General features: G+C 42.1%; 1 protein-coding gene across 1 annotated transcript; it reads right to left on the minus strand.

The window, feature by feature from the left end:
* Positions 1-3,094: 3,094 nt before the first annotated feature.
* marchf9 (membrane-associated ring finger (C3HC4) 9) lies at positions 3,095-18,843 on the minus strand. Its single transcript, XM_069143572.1, has 4 exons — positions 17,142-18,843; positions 6,033-6,188; positions 4,929-5,121; positions 3,095-4,449 (listed from the first exon to the last, which is right to left on the minus strand). Exons 1-4 carry the CDS (start codon positions 17,496-17,498, stop codon positions 4,118-4,120), a joined length of 1,038 nt encoding a protein of 345 aa, XP_068999673.1. The 5' UTR covers positions 17,499-18,843; the 3' UTR covers positions 3,095-4,117.
* Positions 18,844-19,150: the final 307 nt, after the last annotated feature.

A 19,150-nucleotide genomic window follows, 5' to 3' on the forward strand; every position in this document is an offset into this window, starting at 1 on the left:
TTTAGTTGATTATCTGACATTAAACCCAACAAACTAAACAGTCATAAAAAAGTTGTTAGTTGCAGCACTATTTTAAATGTACTATGGTGATGATTTCAAGCACCTCTTCAACAAATAACCAACCTCTAAAAGGTTTGGATTATCTGGATTTTTTTTCTGTGAACATTTCAATTATATGTGATGTATATTTATTCTTAGAAACATTTAGATACCCAGCATGATCTTTAAAAACTGGTTCAAAGCGTAGGTCACGTTACCAGGAATAATTTAATGTAATATTATTTTTTTTTGGTTGACCTGAAAATATTTAAATTGTAAAACACTGAGTCTAAAAATACTGGAAGCAGGCAGTAAGACACCCACACTGGTATGTAAGTCCCCTTTTAATCTCAAAATAAAATTTAAAAAAAAACCAAAACACATCCCCAAATGTTCCTTTAATGTTTTAATTTATTATATTGTTAGATTTATAATTCTTGTGACTGCTTATATTTATATTACTTTCTTATTTAAGGTGTAGTTAGTTGTTTTGTTAGCAGATTGTGTTCTTGTAAATGTTTCTTGTTTTCAGGTCTCTCTTGGCAAATACATTCCTGGTTAAGACTTCCTGGTTAACTAAAGTTTAGTTATGTTATATTATATTATGTTATGTTATGTTATGTTATATTATATTATATTATATTATATTATATTATATTATATTATATTATATTATATTATATTGCATTATATTATTGCAAAATGCAATACAGCATTTCTTTGATGCAATATCTAAATATTGACTTTATAAAATGAGTTAATAATAAAACTCCCCATACTTTCTTGTGATGCTGCCTTCAAAACGTTCATTTTCCTCCGGCCATCTTCCTCCTGTCGCCCTCTAGCAGGAGAAACGAGCTGAGATGTGTTTTCATGTCCTACAAAGAGATGAAATGTTCAGGAGTTAGTGACGATAACAGTAGCCGCCACTAGGGGGCGACAGATGCTGCCTGATTCCCATCCAGGAGGAGCCATTGTTCTGACCTAACATTGTACTGCCTCTCCATTCATTCACTATATCTTTATATTACGGCCACTTCAGTCTCTCAGCGCTCGGGTTTAAAGCCGGACACCTCCTTCTTCTGTCACCTGGTTTCAGTCATCCTGCTGAAACTCTCACCTGGATTCACATGCCTTCAACAGCCGACATTTGGACTCATCAAAGCAGGAAAAGGTGCTACTGATGACATTAATGACGGCTCTGAAAGGAAGCACGAGCATGACGCCCTGAAACTGAAGCCAAAGAGTTCGGACATTGCAATGTCTCAACACCCACTGAGAGGTTTGACATGAAATGAAGTGCAGACGGTCACTTTCCCCAGAGGATGTATCCTCCTGACTTTGGTGATCTCCTGACATCTCCTGGGGCGCCACCTGCAGGTCAAAGCTTTCACTTCTTCTTTCAAACATCTCAAAAGTTACTCTGGCACACAATGTGTAAAAACATTCATGATCCCCAGAGGGTAAATCAAACTGGACTTTTAGTGATGCCCTTATATCTCCTGTGGCGCCATCTGCAGGTCAAAGCTTTCACTTCTACTTTGAAACATCTTACGAATTACTCAGTAAATTGTCTGTACTCAGGAAATTGTGTACAAACATTCATGGTCCCCAGAAGATAGATCTGACTGGACTGGTGATCCTCTGACTTCTCCTATGGCGCTACCTGTAAGTTAAAGCTTCCAGTTTTCCTTAGAAACATCTTGGGAATTACTTTCTAGACTCGCACACATTTTGTGCAAACATTCATGGTCCCCAGAAGATAAATAGGACTTGACTTTGGTGAACCTGCTACATCCCCTGTGGTGCCACCGAAAGGTCAAAAGTTCAATTTGTCTTTGAAATTTGGAGCGCTTTTCTGATCAAATGATCAGTTCGGGATCTGCAGCCAACAACAGGAAGCATTTCAGTCAGTTTAACCCCTTTAGCTCTGGGCTGTTTTCTTTAAAAAAAAAAAAAAAAAGCTGAAAATAAATCCACATATGCAGTCACTAACAGCTCCACAACTGGGAGGTAAAAATGAACAACCTTGAGCTCTATGGATCAGAGATTTCTGAAAATTTTTACATACAATAAGTGAGTCTTTCTCAATCAGCAGGCCAGAGTAAAGTGTGAAAAACCTCAAACAAAACCTGACATTTCTGTTTCTGTCTAATCTAAATTGTAGATTAGAGGGAGACCAGCCTTATGACAATGAGTCAGTGTCACTGATGTTGGTGAAACTGTTCTAAAAATTCTCAGCTGCGACTCCACCCAATTTGATGCAACAGAAATGAAGCACATCAATGCTGCACCCATTTAAAACATAGAGGTTCCAGGCGTCCTCGTTTTTGAATGTGTCATGCAGTAGCTTTGGGAAAATGGCAGCAGGTTGTATTTTAATAGCAATTAATTACAGACTAGTTCTGAAGAGGGATAGATAAGTTGATACATTTAAAAAAAAAAATACATTATAAATAAAGAATTATTTCCAAGCAGCAACCAACAGTGGTTTATGAACTGCAAATTCAGCATATTGGCCGTAGCTGTCTTGCTATTTTGAAGCAGGAAGTGACCATATTTGGACGAGCTGGGGAGGAGCGAGTGGTGGATCTGACTCAACCTGATTGGAAACCCATGGACACTACGCCCCGCTCACCGATAGCCTGTCAAACACACACGCCCCCCAAAACACAGCTTTTTCAGGCCTAATATCTCATTTGAATCTTCTTTTCTAATGAATGAGGGATTATTTTCAGATGGACCTCCAGAAAACTAATAAGAAGGAGTGACTTTAGCTAACAACACCGAGATAACTGATGGACACATTTTATTCACTTTGGATTTGATGAGAGAAGTTGAATGGGAGTCTATGGAGCCGGAGGCTTTTTGGAGCCGACCTCTAGTGGCACTCGCTGGTATTGCAGCTGAAGACACTTCTGGATTAGCCTCACTTTTCAGATCGAGAAGCTGCGTCTACTTTTTATATAAAGTCAATGTTTATTTCCCTGAAATCACAAACTAGACCAAAGCAAGACAAGCGTTGAGTTATGAGTCGGTTAAAGAAGAGACTGAGTGAGACTGAGAAGTAAGAGATCGTCTGATCCCTGTTTTTAATCCAATAGTTTACTTATTATCAAATCTGAATCAGCACACAGCAACAACAATCGGTATTTTAGCTGAAATAGCTGTAACACACTGCCATTTGTCATGTCGACAAAAAGTTGGTGCAATGAAATCAGATGTCTTTAAAGTGTTTATTTTGGCAAGCACCATTCGAAATAGAGCAAATTTGTCATGTGCTTATGTTATGTGATGAAGAATAAAATTATATACCCATGCAAAATTCCCTGTGAAATGTACATACGTCTCTTTATTGCAGAAAGGTTACGTGTAACTGAAATCTTACTGATTTCTTTTTTTTCTCTTTTCTTTTTTTCTTTTTTTTATTTACTCATAATGACTTATTATTCTGTTTGTTGGTTTAGTTTCAGTTTTCGGTCTATTTACCAGCATCAGGTTAGCTTGTTAGACATTTTTTTAAATCATCATACATCATAGTTGTCTGGAAATGCTTGGCATGTATGGAGTTAAATGGATTTCCTCTAAAAATCATACATCCGTACAAAAAAATCAAAGTGAGTAAGAAAAAAAAGAAAGAAAAGAAAGAATAGATATAAATCAAACCGAGAGGATTAGAAACAAATACAAAAAGAAAAGATGTGTCTGTGCATCCTGATATTGAACTGGAAAACAAAGTTCAGGTTATGAAGCCTGTTTACATTTCATGTCCTTTTTAATGCTTTTTCGTCCTTATTTTTCATCAGGTCTTTAAATTATTGAAAAAGGAGCATCTGGCTTCCTTTTGTTGTATGAAACAAGAGGAGAAATCCTAGAGAGAGAGAGAGAGAGAGAGAGAGAGAGAGAGAGAGAGAGAGAGAGAGAGAGAGAGAGAGAGAGAGAGAGAGTGTGTGTGTGTTGATGCTCCTTGCAGACCTCCCGCTGCCTGCATGAGTCTTTTTTAGTGTTTAATATTAAGTCCCCTCCACTCATTTACATCAGGACGGTAACATCCAGGTCGCCCTCCGTCCGCCCCCCTTCATACCGTGGTGACCCGCATCACCACTTCCCGGTTGGCGGCGGCGCTGATCCGCGGGTCGTTGGGCCTCAGCTGGCTCAGGATGTGCAAGATGGTGTATCCACAGTGGTGGTTCAGAATAGTCCTTAGCCTCCTGCTCTGTCGGCCGCCGCCGCTGCTCGCCAGGCCGTGAGGGTTGCCGCGGGAGCCGCGGGCGCCGTTCTTCCCGCTCGAGCTCACCGGGTCGCCCAAGTCCTTTGATTTCTCATAGTTCAGTACTTTCCACTGCTGATTGACGGCCTGCCATCGCTTGAAGATTCGATAGACCGACGATCCCTCGTGGATGATGAGGCCTGCGGAAAACAAATAAAAGAGGAAGAAGAAGAGGGTGAAGGACGAACATGAAAGAGCTGCAAACCAGCATCGTGGTTCTCCCGTCTTCAGCCGGTGGATGAGAATAGACAGTTGGCAATAATCAGCGCAGATATCCGACGCCATCTGTTCTCAGTGTTGTCTTACAATTAACACAAGAACAGCCAACCTTAAAAAAAAACAAAAAGCACTCTCCTGTTTCTCTCTGCAACATCATCAGAATTTGTTTGGCTGTTGGTGGAGCTGTTGTCTCCTACCTTTCCACCATCTGCCCGTCCAACTTCTCTAATTCTTTTTGCCTGACCTTAGCAGACAGCCGAATACATGTTGTTTTTTTTTATCACCGCGCTAATTTGTCCTCACATAATTGCAGCCTATGTTTATTCATATTTTATATCGTTTGCCGCAGCCCTGCTGTGTCCCTTCACGTCCATGTTTTAGTTTTTTCCGTGTCCTTTACCTATGCACACGATGTCCATGAAGCCGTACATGCCGTAGCAGATCTGGAAGAGCAGGTCCTGCCGCTGCCACTTGGCCGAGGGGCTGAGCGAGGACCAGATGAGCCAGGAGATGCTGGCGATGAGGAACAGGGAGCCCAGGATGATGGCAGCGATCTGCACCTTCTCAATCACCGTCAGGGAGATGGCCTGCCACTGGGGACCAGGAAAACAAAGACAAGCAATCAGTAAAAGTAGCAGAAAACAGTACAAAACATTACAGCTGACAGTTCTGCTTTCATTGTCCAGGTGCATTGTGGGTAACTTTTTGCAATTTGTTTTGTCTTTAGGTCTTTTTAAACTGTCTTTACTTCACTTGTCATTTAGTCGATTTAACAATGAAAAAAAAAAATTCAAGAAAAATCAAATAAAACAAACACATTTTTGATAATAATGTACTTAAATGTTGATTTAAAAGTTTAAAGTTTTGGTCAGAAATGTAAAAATAAAGAAGTATAAAGCAGCACATAAAAGAAATACTGTTTATAATAACACCTACACACACACACACACACACACACACACACACACATACATACACACACACACACCTACACACACACACACACACACACACACACACATACACACACACACACACACACACACACACACACACATACACACACACACACACACACACACACACACACACACACACACACACACACACACACACACATACACACACACACACACACCTACACACACATACACACACACACACCTACACACACACACACACACACACACATACACATACACACACACACACACACACACACACACACACACACACACACACACACACACACACACACACACACACAAATTCATGGCATCGTCTCAATAGCTTTTCTTGGAGGGCAGACGGACGGTGACGCAGAGGAAAAACGTGCCAGCAGAGCCTTTCAGGAGAGAAAGTCAGGTCTGCTGTATCATTTTATTGTGAAAGGTCGCCGACGGAAGCAGCTCTTCTTCCCGTGTCATACAATTTCAGTAATGATGAATGAAAGAGCGCGTGAAGCTGCGTGTGCTCTCGCGGCGTGTTTTCCACTTCCTGTTACCTGCAGCGGGTTCTTGGTGCTGATGGCCAGAACCTGGTACTTGAAGTAGCAGAGCTCGCAGCTCCACGAGCCCCTCTCGCTGATCCAGCGGATGAGGCAGGGCTGGTGGGTGCAGCGCACGGAGCCATCACAGCGGCAGGGGCTCAACAGCTCCCCCTGCAGGACACACGGGGAAACAAAAGTTATTGATATATGCTCAAAAAAATGTCGAATGGAAAACAAAGGGATTGTGTTTGTTCTAAGTAAAGTTATGAAAATGATCGGAGTTGAGGAGGCCTCAACCTCCCATTTAAAAGAGCACAACATTTAATTTTCTTTTTTTTTTTTTTTTTAAAGTAAACACAATATTAACATAACATTTACCATTTTCTGTCAACCTGACAGTTAAATTTATAATTTATATAGATATATACTGTACTGTATATACTGTATATACTGTGCATTTTATATTTTATATTTTTACTTCTATTTTACTGCTATTTTATTGCTTTCTATTATTCTATTATTATTATTGCTTCCTGTATGCTGCTGTAGCGAAAAAAAAATTCCCCTCGGGGATTAATAAACTACCTAACCTAACCTAACCTAACCTAACCTACCTAACCTAACCTACCTAACCCTACCTAACCTAACCTACCTAACCTAACCTAACCTAACCTAACCTAACCTAACCTAACCTAACCTAACCTAACCTAACCTACCTAACCTAACCTACCTAACCTAATGTACCTAACCTAACTAACCTAACCTACCTAACCTAACCTACCTAACCTAACTTAACCTAACCTAACTTAACCTAACCTACCTAACCTAACCTAACCTAACTTAACCTAACCTAACCTAACTTAACCTACCTAACCCTAACCTACCTAACTTAACCTAACCTAACCTAACCTAACCTAACCTAACCTAACTTAACCTAACCTAACCTAACCTAACCTAACCTAACCTAACCTAACCTAACCTAAATGAGATTAAAATCACATTCATATTCTTCTATTAAAAATGAAAGTACAGTAGAAAGAGTAGCAGCTAGTTAGCTTAGCTTAGTTTATCACAGACTGGAAACAGCAAGCCTATATCTGCCAAACAGATATAAACTCTGCCTACAAAGCACCTCTAAACCACACATATGCCTCCGTAAAGCAGCACATTGTTAAGTTTTACATTTCACTTTCATCATAGATTAAATAAAAATAGATATTCAGTGTTTATAAGTGAGCTTTAAAGATGCCAAGTTGGCGCTTTCCCGTTTTTCACTAGGCTAGGCTAAGCTAGGCTAACTGTCTGTTAATAGGCATGAGACAAGTTTCAATCTTCTCATCTTAATATCTACCAGAAAGCAAAATGTTGAACTATTCTTTTAGCCATTATTACTTGATGGTGACAAAGCATGAAAAATCTAAGATGATCTGCACTGAATTAAACATTTAAAAACCTTGTTAGCACGTAATTATTTTTCACCACGAGCGCGAACAAGACTCAAATTAGAACTGACATGACCAAACAGTCATGATGGACGATGTGCCTTTCAAAAAAAAATTCCAGCCACTCATCAAGTGATAAACACTAAAAGCCAAATTACAACATCTTTAAAAAGATGAAGTGTCTCTGATCGTCATTCACCGATTCAAACAGGATGTTGTGGTTTTGTTCAGCACTGTGCTGTTATATGAAAGAAGTGTCAATATATTGTCAATTATATTAACTATGAAAGTTCAAGGTCATAAACAAGTAACAGAAATTGCAGCTTGGCTTCACATGTACGTTTAAACAATTAGTCCAGTGGCACATTCATAAAGTTTGTTTTATCCAACCAGCAGTCCAAATGTATACAATTATTAAAAATGTGTTGAAATATTCAAAATAATGGAAAGGAAAAGCAGAAAATATTTGATTTAAGGAGCTAAAGCCATAAAATGTACTTTTAAATCAGAGGAGTGACAAATTAATCGACAAAATATTTCAACTCTTCTTGTTTTTGTTATTGTTTAATCTATAAAAAAAAAAAAAAGGTCATATTTCATAAGTGCTTCATGTGTTCTGCTTGTAAAAATCATAATTTGCAAAGTGATTAAAGCTGTCAGATAAATGTAGTGGAGCAAAACTATAAAGAGGCATTAAAAAAAAAAGAACAAGTACCATAAACTTGCACTGAACTAACTGTATTTTCTGATTACACATCTTTGTGAAGCAGATTTTTCCTTCATGTCAGCCATAAAAACAAGATTTTAGAGTGTTATGAAACAACTTTCTCATTAAACTTGCTCAGCAGTGAGATTTTTCTGCTTCCTCTTAATATTTGGTATCAGAAAAGAAGCTTTAATAAACTTCCTCTCTCCAGAAACACACATCTGATGTGACCATATGCAAATTGAAAGCTTTTAAATTAAAGCCTCCTGGTGCGCAAAAAATAGACTCTCCACAAAAGTGTTTCAAACACTGGGAACGGAACAAAACAAAAATGAGTCTGAACAAAAAGTCAAATTAAAAATGTGCCTTTTCTGACCACCTCTCTCTTGATAACCTTCCTTTGGAGGCACTTTTGGACACCAACTGTCTCTTCAGCGCCACCGCATCACCTGAAGCCTGTTGGCATATTTGCTGCATTAAGGACGAACGCATTCAGGCTGTCACTGCCGCTCAGAGTCAAACATCCATTTTGTCAGAATACTTAGCATTTCATTGCACGTTTTTATTTATTTATTTCCAAACCTGTGTGTCCCGTTTGAATGGGAGCGCTTAAAACAGTGCAGTGTCAGTGCTAAACATTAGTAAATCAATGAACGGACGCAGCTTGATTGGAGGCCCAGTTGGCGAAGGGGGCATGTTAGCACTGACAGCAGGCAACCGGCGAGGCCTCGAGGGCAGGAAGGTGAAGGAGAGAGGAGCTACTGAGGCCTGACGACCAGAGCTCGAAACAAAATACAGCTGTCAGCGAGCACAAAACAAATATCCCGCCTGTCAGGAAGGTGAAGCCAAACATGAAGTATGGACAAAAGCCTCTGAAAATTTACAGGAATAGTTTGATACTACTGGAAATAAAATGTTTATAAAAGAGTTCGTAGCTTTAGGTCTGAAAAATGGTTCTAATCCAGAAGTGTCTTCAGCTGCAATACCAGCGAGTGCCACTAGAGGTCGGCTCCAAAAAGCCTCCGGCTCCATAGACTCCCATTCAACTTCTCTCATCAAATCCAAAGTGAATAAAATGTGTCCATCAGTTATCTCGGTGTTGTTAGCTAAAGTCACTCCTTCTTATTAGTTTTCTGGAGGTCCATCTGAAAATAATCCCTCATTCATTACATTACATTACATTTATCCAAAGCGACTTACAATAAGTTCATTTCAACCATGAGGGTTCAAAACCAGAACAACAAGAATCAAGTAAATACAATTTCTTCCAGAAAGCCAAACTACAAAGTTCTATCAGTAAGTTCCATTTTAAGATACTAAAGTTCTACTGTTCAAGGTAAAGGAGGAAGAGGTGTGTTTTTAGTTTGTGGTGGAAGATGTTCAGAGTTTCTGCTGTTCTGATGTTGGTGGGGAGCTCATTCTACCATTTAGGAGCCAGGACAGCAAACAGTCGTGATTTTATAGAGTGTTTAACTCAGTGAGGAGCAACAAGCTGATTGGTGGAAGCAGAGCGGAGGGAGGGGCTGGGATGTAGGGTTGGACCATGTCCTGGATGTAGAGGAGGAGGATGATGAGGATGATGAGGATGATGAGGATGATGAGGATGATGAGGATGATGAGGAGGAGTGGGCTGGGATGTAAGGTTGGACCATGTCCTGGATGTAGAGTAGTAGTAGTAGTGGTGGTAGTAGTAGTAGTAGTAGTAGGTAGGTAGGTAGGTAGGTAGTTACTTTATTAATCCCCGAGGGGAAATTTTTTCGCTACAGCAGCATACAGAAGCAATAGATAATAATAGAACAATAGAAAAGCAATAAAATAGCAGTAAAAACTATAAAATATAAATATAAAATATAAAATGCACAGTATATACAGTATATACAGTACAGTATATATCTATATATATTATATACAAACAACCAAGAAACACAGTCAACAGTACTACTACTACTAGGGGTGTGTCTGTTTGACTGACAGGCCTGTAGTGCAGTCAGATCATAGTTATCGGTGGGCGGGGCATAGTGGCCATAGGGTTCCAATCCGATTGAGTCAGACCCACCACTCGAGCCCAATCCCAATGTGATTTCACCCATTGGTTCATGAACTACACTCTTTAGGTCTCCAGCCCGCCGTCTTGCTGTTTTGGAGCCAGAAGTGACCATATTTGGTCCAGTGGGATGAGTGAGTTGTGGATTTGACTCAATCTGATTGGAAACCCGACCATACAACGCCCCGCCCACCATTAGTTGAAAGCTGACTGCACCACAGGCCTGTCAATTAAACAGACACGCCCCCAAACATACTGCTTTTTGAGGCCTAATATTTAAATAATGAGGGATTATTTTCAGATGAACCTCCAGAAAACTAATAAGAAGGAGTGACTTTAGTGAAGGACACCATAAGAACTTGTGGAAAACTGATTGACTTTGTATTACATGAGAGAAGTTGAATAGGAGTCTATGGAACCAGAGCCTTTTTGGTCCTAGTGGTCCTCGGTGGTATTGCACACACCCATTGGCCTCACTTGTCAGACCCAGAAGCTACGTCCACTTTTATACACTCTATGGTGAAAACGTGAAACTAACACGGTATCATCTGATGGGTGTATTACACGCTTTGGTGTAATATCGGGTTTCATCCTTACGCATATCTGATTCTTTGCTCAAATAAAAGGTTTAAAATGATAATCACAGCTTTTAAAGGTCTTTGTTTTTATTTTGTTCTCGTTGATCGTGACACTAACATTCTCATTCCAGTCTGGTAAGCGTTGCCTCGTAATGCAGACACACCTCTCAAAGACGGCCTGACATTTCACAAATGTTTGCTTTCGTATTGTTTTTATTTAGTTCCTCATATACATCTGACCTTCTCTCCGTTATCTTTATAATGTCAGCAGGCAAGTTATTTTAAAGTTTATGAGTGGCATGTGGCTCATCTACCAAACCCAATCTGTAATGCGGTGGGACACTTGAAGTCTTTTATTATAAGTGTGAAGGTCAAACGAGCCAGATGGGGAACGACAGTGCAGACGGACAGAAAAAAAATTGGAGGCGTTATTTGTCACTGCGTCTCTGCTGCATAAAACCGACCAGGTAACGCTGCCAAGTCTCCGCTAACGGATTCTGATTCATATTTCTGAGAGATGTTGATAAGACTGGCACATTAAAACAAGCAAACGAACATCAGCTTTTTAATTAACCTCGCTTTCCACCGTTTATGTTATCAATGCAGAGAAAAAACAAATACTGACTTTTTTGAGTTAATAGATCATGTACAATGGCCTCATTTCATGTCAGTTGAGTGTTCATTGATAAAATTTAGAAGTGCAGAAGTGTCTTAAACTGCAATACCCCTAAGTGCCACTAGAGGTCGACTCCAAAAATGTCCCCACTGTGGGATTAATAAAGTCAATCTTATTTTATCTTAAAAGCCTCCGGCTCCATAGACTCCCATTCAACTTCTCTCATCAAATCCAAAGTGAATAAAATGTGTCCATCAGTTATCTCGGTGTTGTTAGCTAAAGTCACTCCTTCTTATTAGTTTTCTGGAGGTCCATCTGAAAATAATCCCTCATTCATTAGAAAAGAAGATTCAAGAAGACCTGTTTTTGGGGGCGTGTCTGTTTGATTGACAGGCCTGTGGTGCAGTCAGGTTACAGCTATCGGTGGGCGGGACGTAGTATCGTCAGGTTTCCAATCAGATCGGTCAGATCCACCGCTGGCTCCTCCCCCAGCTCGTCCAAATATGGTCACTTCCTGCTCCAAACTGCTCCGAACTAGCAAGATGGTGACGGGCAGAATCTGAACGCAAGGCCTCATATGGCAGCTCACAAACCAACGGGTGACGTCACTGCTTAGTTCACGCCTAAGTGAACCAAAATGTGACTCTGACACGTTACCCTCTAGTGGACTGAAGGTGTACTACAAGCTGTGGCTGAAAGACCACAATCTGAAGCTGATATCAGGTGAGGCGTTTTCTGGATGAATGAGAAACCATATTTTAGTTTTATCTCAAAGCTTCTGTTTGTTTGCATTCTCAACTCTTCAAAGAATTCTTCCCAGAATCAGCTTCAAGATCCAAACTCTGAGGGAGCATCGTTTGATGTTTGCAAATATTGATTGCAATGCTCAACATCACAGGTCGTACACGAGTGAATTTAGCTTTGGGAAACCAAACTGAAGGTGTGAAAGATGTTTTTGAAGTCTGATAACGACTGAACACATAACTGCTTGTTGTTCTGGCAGAAAGGTGAAAACTCAGCAGAATAAGAGGAGGAAGGTTATAATACTGATAATAAGCTGTTAAAGGTGTTTAAAAAGCTTTTCACATGAATAGTTTTGCTCCCAACGCCCTGCTTTTGGTTTAAAGCTGGCTGTCCTTTCGTCGGTTCCTCTTTTTAGAGTCACTCCTGCAACTGAAGGCAACACAGTGTAAAAAAAACACCGAACGAGACATAAAAGGTCACATCTGGACGGGCTTAAAAAGAGAAAAACAATGTTGCGATAGACAACAAAGAAGTTGATCTGAGGCAACGTCATGTTAACCTGATGTTAAAAGGACAATGCCCACATTTTTTTATATCTAAAGACCGAAACCAGCCAAACCTATTTGTTGCACTGAGACTGTGACATAAATCAATAAATAACATAAAATGAAGCAAGTTTGACGCAAATGTCAGAAGGAGGAGGCCGTACGTTTGTCAGGGATTATTTTCCGCAGCGGTTTTATACACGTTTGGTGCTCTGGAGAGAATTCAGGATGTCGTAATTGAAAATAAACAGCGTGTTAATTGTAATGAGGGAACGTCACTGCGTTTTTGAACCCTTTCACACACACGGAGCGAAGACCTTCACATCGGCTATTTACAGCTATTCGATTATTCTGAATATTCATCACTGCCAAGCACAAAGTCTCACGAGTCAAACAGCATTAACCATTTTAAGATAACAATACCACAATAATAGTAGTTCTTTACCTTGTAATGAATGCATTCAAAGTGAAGTAGTTTCTGAGATTTATGTCATCTGTAGTTATAAATCAGTGCTGAAGACTGTTTTGAAAATACAGTGAACAAAATGATTCAAAGATTTTAGTGTCTTTTAGTAAAAAGAAACTAAAAAAAAACGCGAATGTTAATGTGTGTTTTAATTAATGCAACGTTTTAATGTAATATGTTATTGTCGGGGAAAAAACTGACTGTGACTGTCCAAATAATAATATCAGCCGAAAACACCATATGTACGAATGACAGAGCCCTCCAGTTGCTGAAAATATGAAAGGAGTAAACAAGAAAGTCACGTGAGCGCCACACCTCTTGCTCACGGCTTCTGTCTTTGTTGTGATTGTAATCTGATCACCACGATCGCATTAAGGTTAATTCATCCACTCTTAAGTTTTCAAAGTCAAGCGCTTCATTGAAAGTTTGGAGTTCCAACAATGGTGCCGTTGGGTGAGCTCGACAAAGCTTCACCAACAGTTCTCGGAGCAAGAACAAAGCTTCTTGAGTCCTTAAATTTACTACACAAAGTCTGCAAATGGTGTTTACCGACATGGTGTCGCAGTCTGTTCAAATTGGGGGTCTCTGTTTTTCACGGCTTTGTGATATTCAGCCAAGCGTGACGTCACCCGTCAGTTTGTGAACCGCCGTTATGAAGCCTCCAGTTCAGTGTTTCAGTCGTCGTCCTCTTGCTAGTTTGGAGCCAGACGTGACCATATTTGGACGAACTAGGGAGGAGCCAGCGGTGAATCTGACTCAATGCTATGCCCTGCCCAAATATAGCAGAAACCTGACAGCATCACAGGCCTGTCAATCAAACAGACACACCCACAAACATACCACTTATTGAGGCCTAATATCAAATTAATGATGGAATTATTTTCAGATGAACCGCCAGAAAAGTAAGAAGAAGGAGAGACTTTGACTTTGGATTTGATGAGAGAAGTTGAATGGGAGTCTATGGAGCCGGAGGCTTTTTGGAGCCGACCTCTAGTGGCACTCGCTGGTATTGCAGCTGAAGACACTTCTGGATCAGAACCATTTTACAGACCTGAAGCTACGAACACTTTTATATCCAGACTGTGGTCAAAACGTGACACTGACACGGTGTCATCTGACGGCTGTATTACACACTTTGGTGTGATATCCAGTTCCATCATTACGTGTATCAGATTTTCTGCTCAGTCTACGGTTTCAGGCACAACATTAGCTGTAAGTTGATCAATACCAATTGGTTAAAGACTGCTCCTGTAGTTTCAAAATCAACCGACACTATTTCAACCCAAACCAGGGTATTTCTCCACCACGTTGTGTTTGTTGTTTAATTCCAACTGAAACCTCGATCACAATTAAATAATCGAGTCAATTTGGACATAAGATCAGACTTTCATGTCTGAGGAGCCTTTTTTCACTTATTTTGTCATTTAGCATGGAGGACTGATATTTTAATGAGACGATGAAGCTCAGAGAAAAATGAGATTTAACAAACACTGACAGTCATTTTTTTTAATTAAATCGCTTCGTCGTCTTCGGCTTCGGTTCTTTTTATTGAGGTTTGTTGACACTAAGACAAAAATATAATATCACCAAATTTACTCTCAAAACAAGAAGAAGGCCAACACACAATAAAACGGCTGCTCACTACACACACACACACACAGATACACGCTGGCAAACACACACTCCTGCTGCCCGGATGATCTGGCGTGGCTTTTTTGTCCCTCAAGGCCACTTCACAGAGCAGAAAGGTGTTAATTTGATGTGTCACTTCATGACTAAGAAAACGGTCGTCCTCCTCGGCTGTAACCTTTAGACTCTGATTTTTTTGTGTCCCCGTGGAAAAGCGCTGCTGGCCGCTACGTACGGGAGAGAAAAGGCCATCCAACCCTCTATCCAACTAATGGTCACCATCCAACCCTCTATCCAACTAATGGTCACCATCCAACCCTCTATCCAACTAATGGTCACCATCCAACCCCCTATCCAACTAATGTTCACCATCCAACCCCCTATCCAACTAATGGTCACCATCCAACCCCCTATCCAACTAATGGTCACCATCCAACCCCCTATCCAACTAATGGTCACCATCCAACCCTCTATCCAACTAATGGTCACCATCCAACCCCCTATCCAACTAATGGTCACCATCCAACCCCCTATCCAACTAATGGTCACCATCCAACCCCCTATCCAACTAATGGTCACCATCCAACCCCCTATCCAACTAATGGTCACCATCCAACCCTCTATCCAACTAATGGTCACCATCCAACCCCCTATCCAACTAATGGTCACCATCCAACCCCCTATCCAACTAATGGTCACCATCCAACCCTCTATCCAACTAATGGTCACCATCCAACCCCCTATCCAACTAATGGTCACCATCCAACCCCCTATCCAACTAATGGTCACCATCCAACCCCCTATCCAACTAATGGTCACCATCCAACCCCCTATCCAACTAATGGTCACCATCCAACCCTCTATCCAACTAATGTTCACCATCCAACCCCCTATCCAACTAATGGTCACCATCCAACCCTCTATCCAACTAATGGTCACCATCCAACCCCCTATCCAACTAATGGTCACCATCCAACCCCCTATCCAACTAATGGTCACCATCCAACCCTCTATCCAACTAATGGTCACCATCCAACCCTCTATCCAACTAATGGTCACCATCCAACCCCCGGAGAAACCACAATACCAAACCTTCTCTCTTCTTTCAAAGGGGAGAAGTTATGAGCAGTTTTTAACATCCACCCCCCCCCCCCCCCCACACACACACACACATACACACATGTGCACGCACACACGCTACGTCTCACAATACAAACTGTCAGGCAGATGTCATAAATTAGCACGTGGGCTGCAGCAACACTCCGCTGATCTTAGGAGGCAGCAGATGATAACATCCATCTGTGCTGCTGCAGGATTTACTGGCTTTCTAATTATCGTCCAGGACTACCTGCTGATCTGGGATCACAGGTTTCCCGCACATCCAGCGAGGCCGACATTTGGCCACAGACCAGAAAGAGGTGAACTACTTATTGTTATTTGTTGTTGTTGTTGTTTGTTTGTTTGGGCTGCAGAAGAAAATAAATAACAAGAAAACTCATTAAAACTACAGTCATCTGTCCAGGAACAGAATCAATAGTTGGTCATCCCGGCTCGGTGACACACACACACACGCACGCACACACACACACACACGCACGCACACACACACACACACGCACGCACACACACACAAACACACACACACACACACACACACACACACACGCACGCACGCACGCACGCACGCATGCACACGCACGCACGCATGCACACGCACACACGCACGCGCGTGCATGAATAGTCCATTTACATTTACAAAATGATTGTGACTCATGCATATTCAGGCCCCTCACACACTTATTTGTCATCCTGCAGACCCGATTGGCTCGAACTTTCTTTGTTGCCATGCTGGCCACATTTCAGATGTGTGTGGGATTTTTTTTTTTAAATTCCCACCACTGATTAGCTTAGTTATGAAAACAGTGTTATTTAGATAACCAGATCATCTTCTCAGAGGAGGAGGGGAAAAAGGACAATAGTTGCTTGTTACTGGGAGCAGGGAGGACTGGGGGGGGGGGGGGGGCTGTCAAAATTAAAATTTTTCTATACTTGATTGTCAGAAACCTAAAGGCTGCGTTGTTTTTTTTTAGGGGCAGGTGGGAGAGGGGTGTAGGACAGGATGCTTGTAGTAGCTCCACTCAATCACTCTTTGTGATTTGCTGTATGACACAAAAAGAATACAAAAACAAAAACAAAAAAAATTCTAAATGGCAAATTAGACTGAAACCAAAGACTGTGATGGTTTTTAAAAGAAACTCCACTTTCAGCTGAGGTGGACTGATTTCATGCAAGGCTGGTTTTAAAAGCACAAACACGCCGCCTCGTCCGGTTCTCCACACGGAACCGTCCTCTACCTGCTCGGGGCCTTGGAAGCAGATCCGGCACTGGGGGGTCCGCAGGCTGCTGGCGGTGCTGGCCAGGGACACGGCGTCCAGGCCCACTTGCAGCTTGGGCTCCTTGTCCTCGAACGCCAGGCTGCGGGGCCGCGGGTCGCTGCCGTAATACTCCTCCTCGTCGTCCCGGGAATGGCAGTCGACGAACGGCGGCCAGCCGCAGCCGCCCATCCCCAGACCTCGCATGGCGGTGTTGGTGTTGGTGGTGGTGGTGGTGGACCGTCTCTCTGGGTCGGAGCCGGACTGTCGGGAATCGGATCGCATAAACACCAGGACTTTCAGTTCGTTGAAAAACATGCGGATCCGATACTTGAACATGTTTGGCTACATAAAGAATCCAGACTGGAGCAAATCAAATGAAGTCTTTTCCTCCTCTCCCTCTCCTATTACTATTATTATTATTATTATTATTATTATTATTGTTCAGACACCGGATGTGTTCATGTTTATTGTCGTATTCCCACCACAACTATTCATTGGAAATCCAGAGGAATATGAAGGCTCTCGGCCCACTGATGGCATGTGTGTCTCAGCCAATGCGGATGAAAGATTTTCGCTTTCACACTCTTTCAATATTCATCATCAAACAACTCCAGATGCGCCTTCAAACACCGCACCCGCAAAAAACAGCACAACTTGCAACGGGCTTGTTGTTTTTTGGATTTCCATTTTTCCTGCACTTCTTCTTCATCTTCCTCTGCTTTGTGTGTTTTTTTCAGATGCACTGTTCTTGCAGCACAAACACAGCCTACATGTTTTGCTACCCGAAGCAGAAGACCGCGAGAGAGACGAGCGGAGGCGCGAGCAGCGCGGAGCGGCGAGCCGCGAGACGGAGGGACGAGGACCACCACGACGTGCCCTCCACGCAGTCACATCTGGGACCCTCGTCAACAATCATAATCCAAAAAAAGACAAAGGAAAACGAAGCTGAAATGGAAGTTGTTGATAACGTGTGTTTTCTGTGTTGTCCCTCCGTAGCATCCACAGCGTCAGATCATGGTCCTGGTTTTTTCCCCTCCACCTCCTCTTCCTCTCTTTTCTCTATTTCATCTCCTTTTTGAGAAGCTTCCGGTTGATCCAACAACAATCCGCGCCATTCACCCCGAAAATCCACGTCGACATATTAAAAAAAAGAAAGCCCAACACAATCTTCCTTCATTTGCATTTTCCGAAGCAGAAAAACAGCCTCGTGTTTCCAGATCTGTGTTCGGTGTCCATCAGCATCTTCTGAAGGCAGAAAACACACGAGCCCCAAAATGAAGAAATGAAAAGGCAAACTGCGATTTAGTGTCTAATGAGACCGAGAGACGCATGAAGACGTCTCCGCCTCGGACGGCCGGTACCGGCAGTGATGGCATCGATTATTGGATCAGAGAGATGCTGCTGATGATTCTGCTGGCGCGGATTTTTTTTCCTCCTCGAAATGGTCGGCTTTGGAGATTGAACCAACGCAGCAGCCACTTCCGGAACAGGGAGGGATAATAAAAAAAAAAACAGAAGCAGAAACCCCGACTGTAATCCTGTAAACAAGTCGCTGTTTCCTCCGGTCCTCCGGTGCTCCGGTCCTCCGGTCCTCCGTCTGTCTCCTCCGGTGGGTGAAGCGGTTCTCCCCGTCCTCCCAGGGACCGAGCTCGGGCTGCTTTATTATTGACCATGCGCCGCTGTCCAGGGTGCTGAATCCCCCCCCGCCCCCCCGCTGACGTGGACGCTGCGGCCACATGCACGAGGAGCCCGCGAAGTACGAAGTGGACCCGGAGCCCGCTGCCGGTGTGTCTCGTGGGTTTTTGTGGGGACATTAAACCCGTAAGTGTTCAACGCTGTCGGGACAAAACCCTTAAAGCCAAATATGACTTCATGAAGACATTTATAAAGACTTGTGAACAGACCGGGACATGGATGTCAATCAAAATAATGTCCTCTCAAGTGATGGAAACAGAACTGTCTGTGTGTACATGTTCAACTGTCTTTGT

Source organism: Embiotoca jacksoni, unplaced genomic scaffold (genome assembly GCF_022577435.1).
Source record: "Embiotoca jacksoni isolate LCO1_2020_lvr unplaced genomic scaffold, fEmbJac1.0.p SCAF_111, whole genome shotgun sequence".
Classification (NCBI taxonomy): Eukaryota; Metazoa; Chordata; class Actinopteri; family Embiotocidae; genus Embiotoca; species Embiotoca jacksoni.

Coding starts and splice junctions, on each gene's coding strand:
- marchf9 (XM_069143572.1), bottom strand. CDS start 17,498: ATGTTCAAGTATCGGATCCGCATGTTTTTCAACGAACTGAAAGTCCTG. Junction 6,189..17,141: donor GCTTCCAAGGCCCCGAGCAG/GTAGAGGACGGT, acceptor TGTGTCCTGCAG/GGGGAGCTGTTGAGCCCCTG. Junction 5,122..6,032: donor GCACCAAGAACCCGCTGCAG/GTAACAGGAAGT, acceptor CCTGGTCCCCAG/TGGCAGGCCATCTCCCTGAC.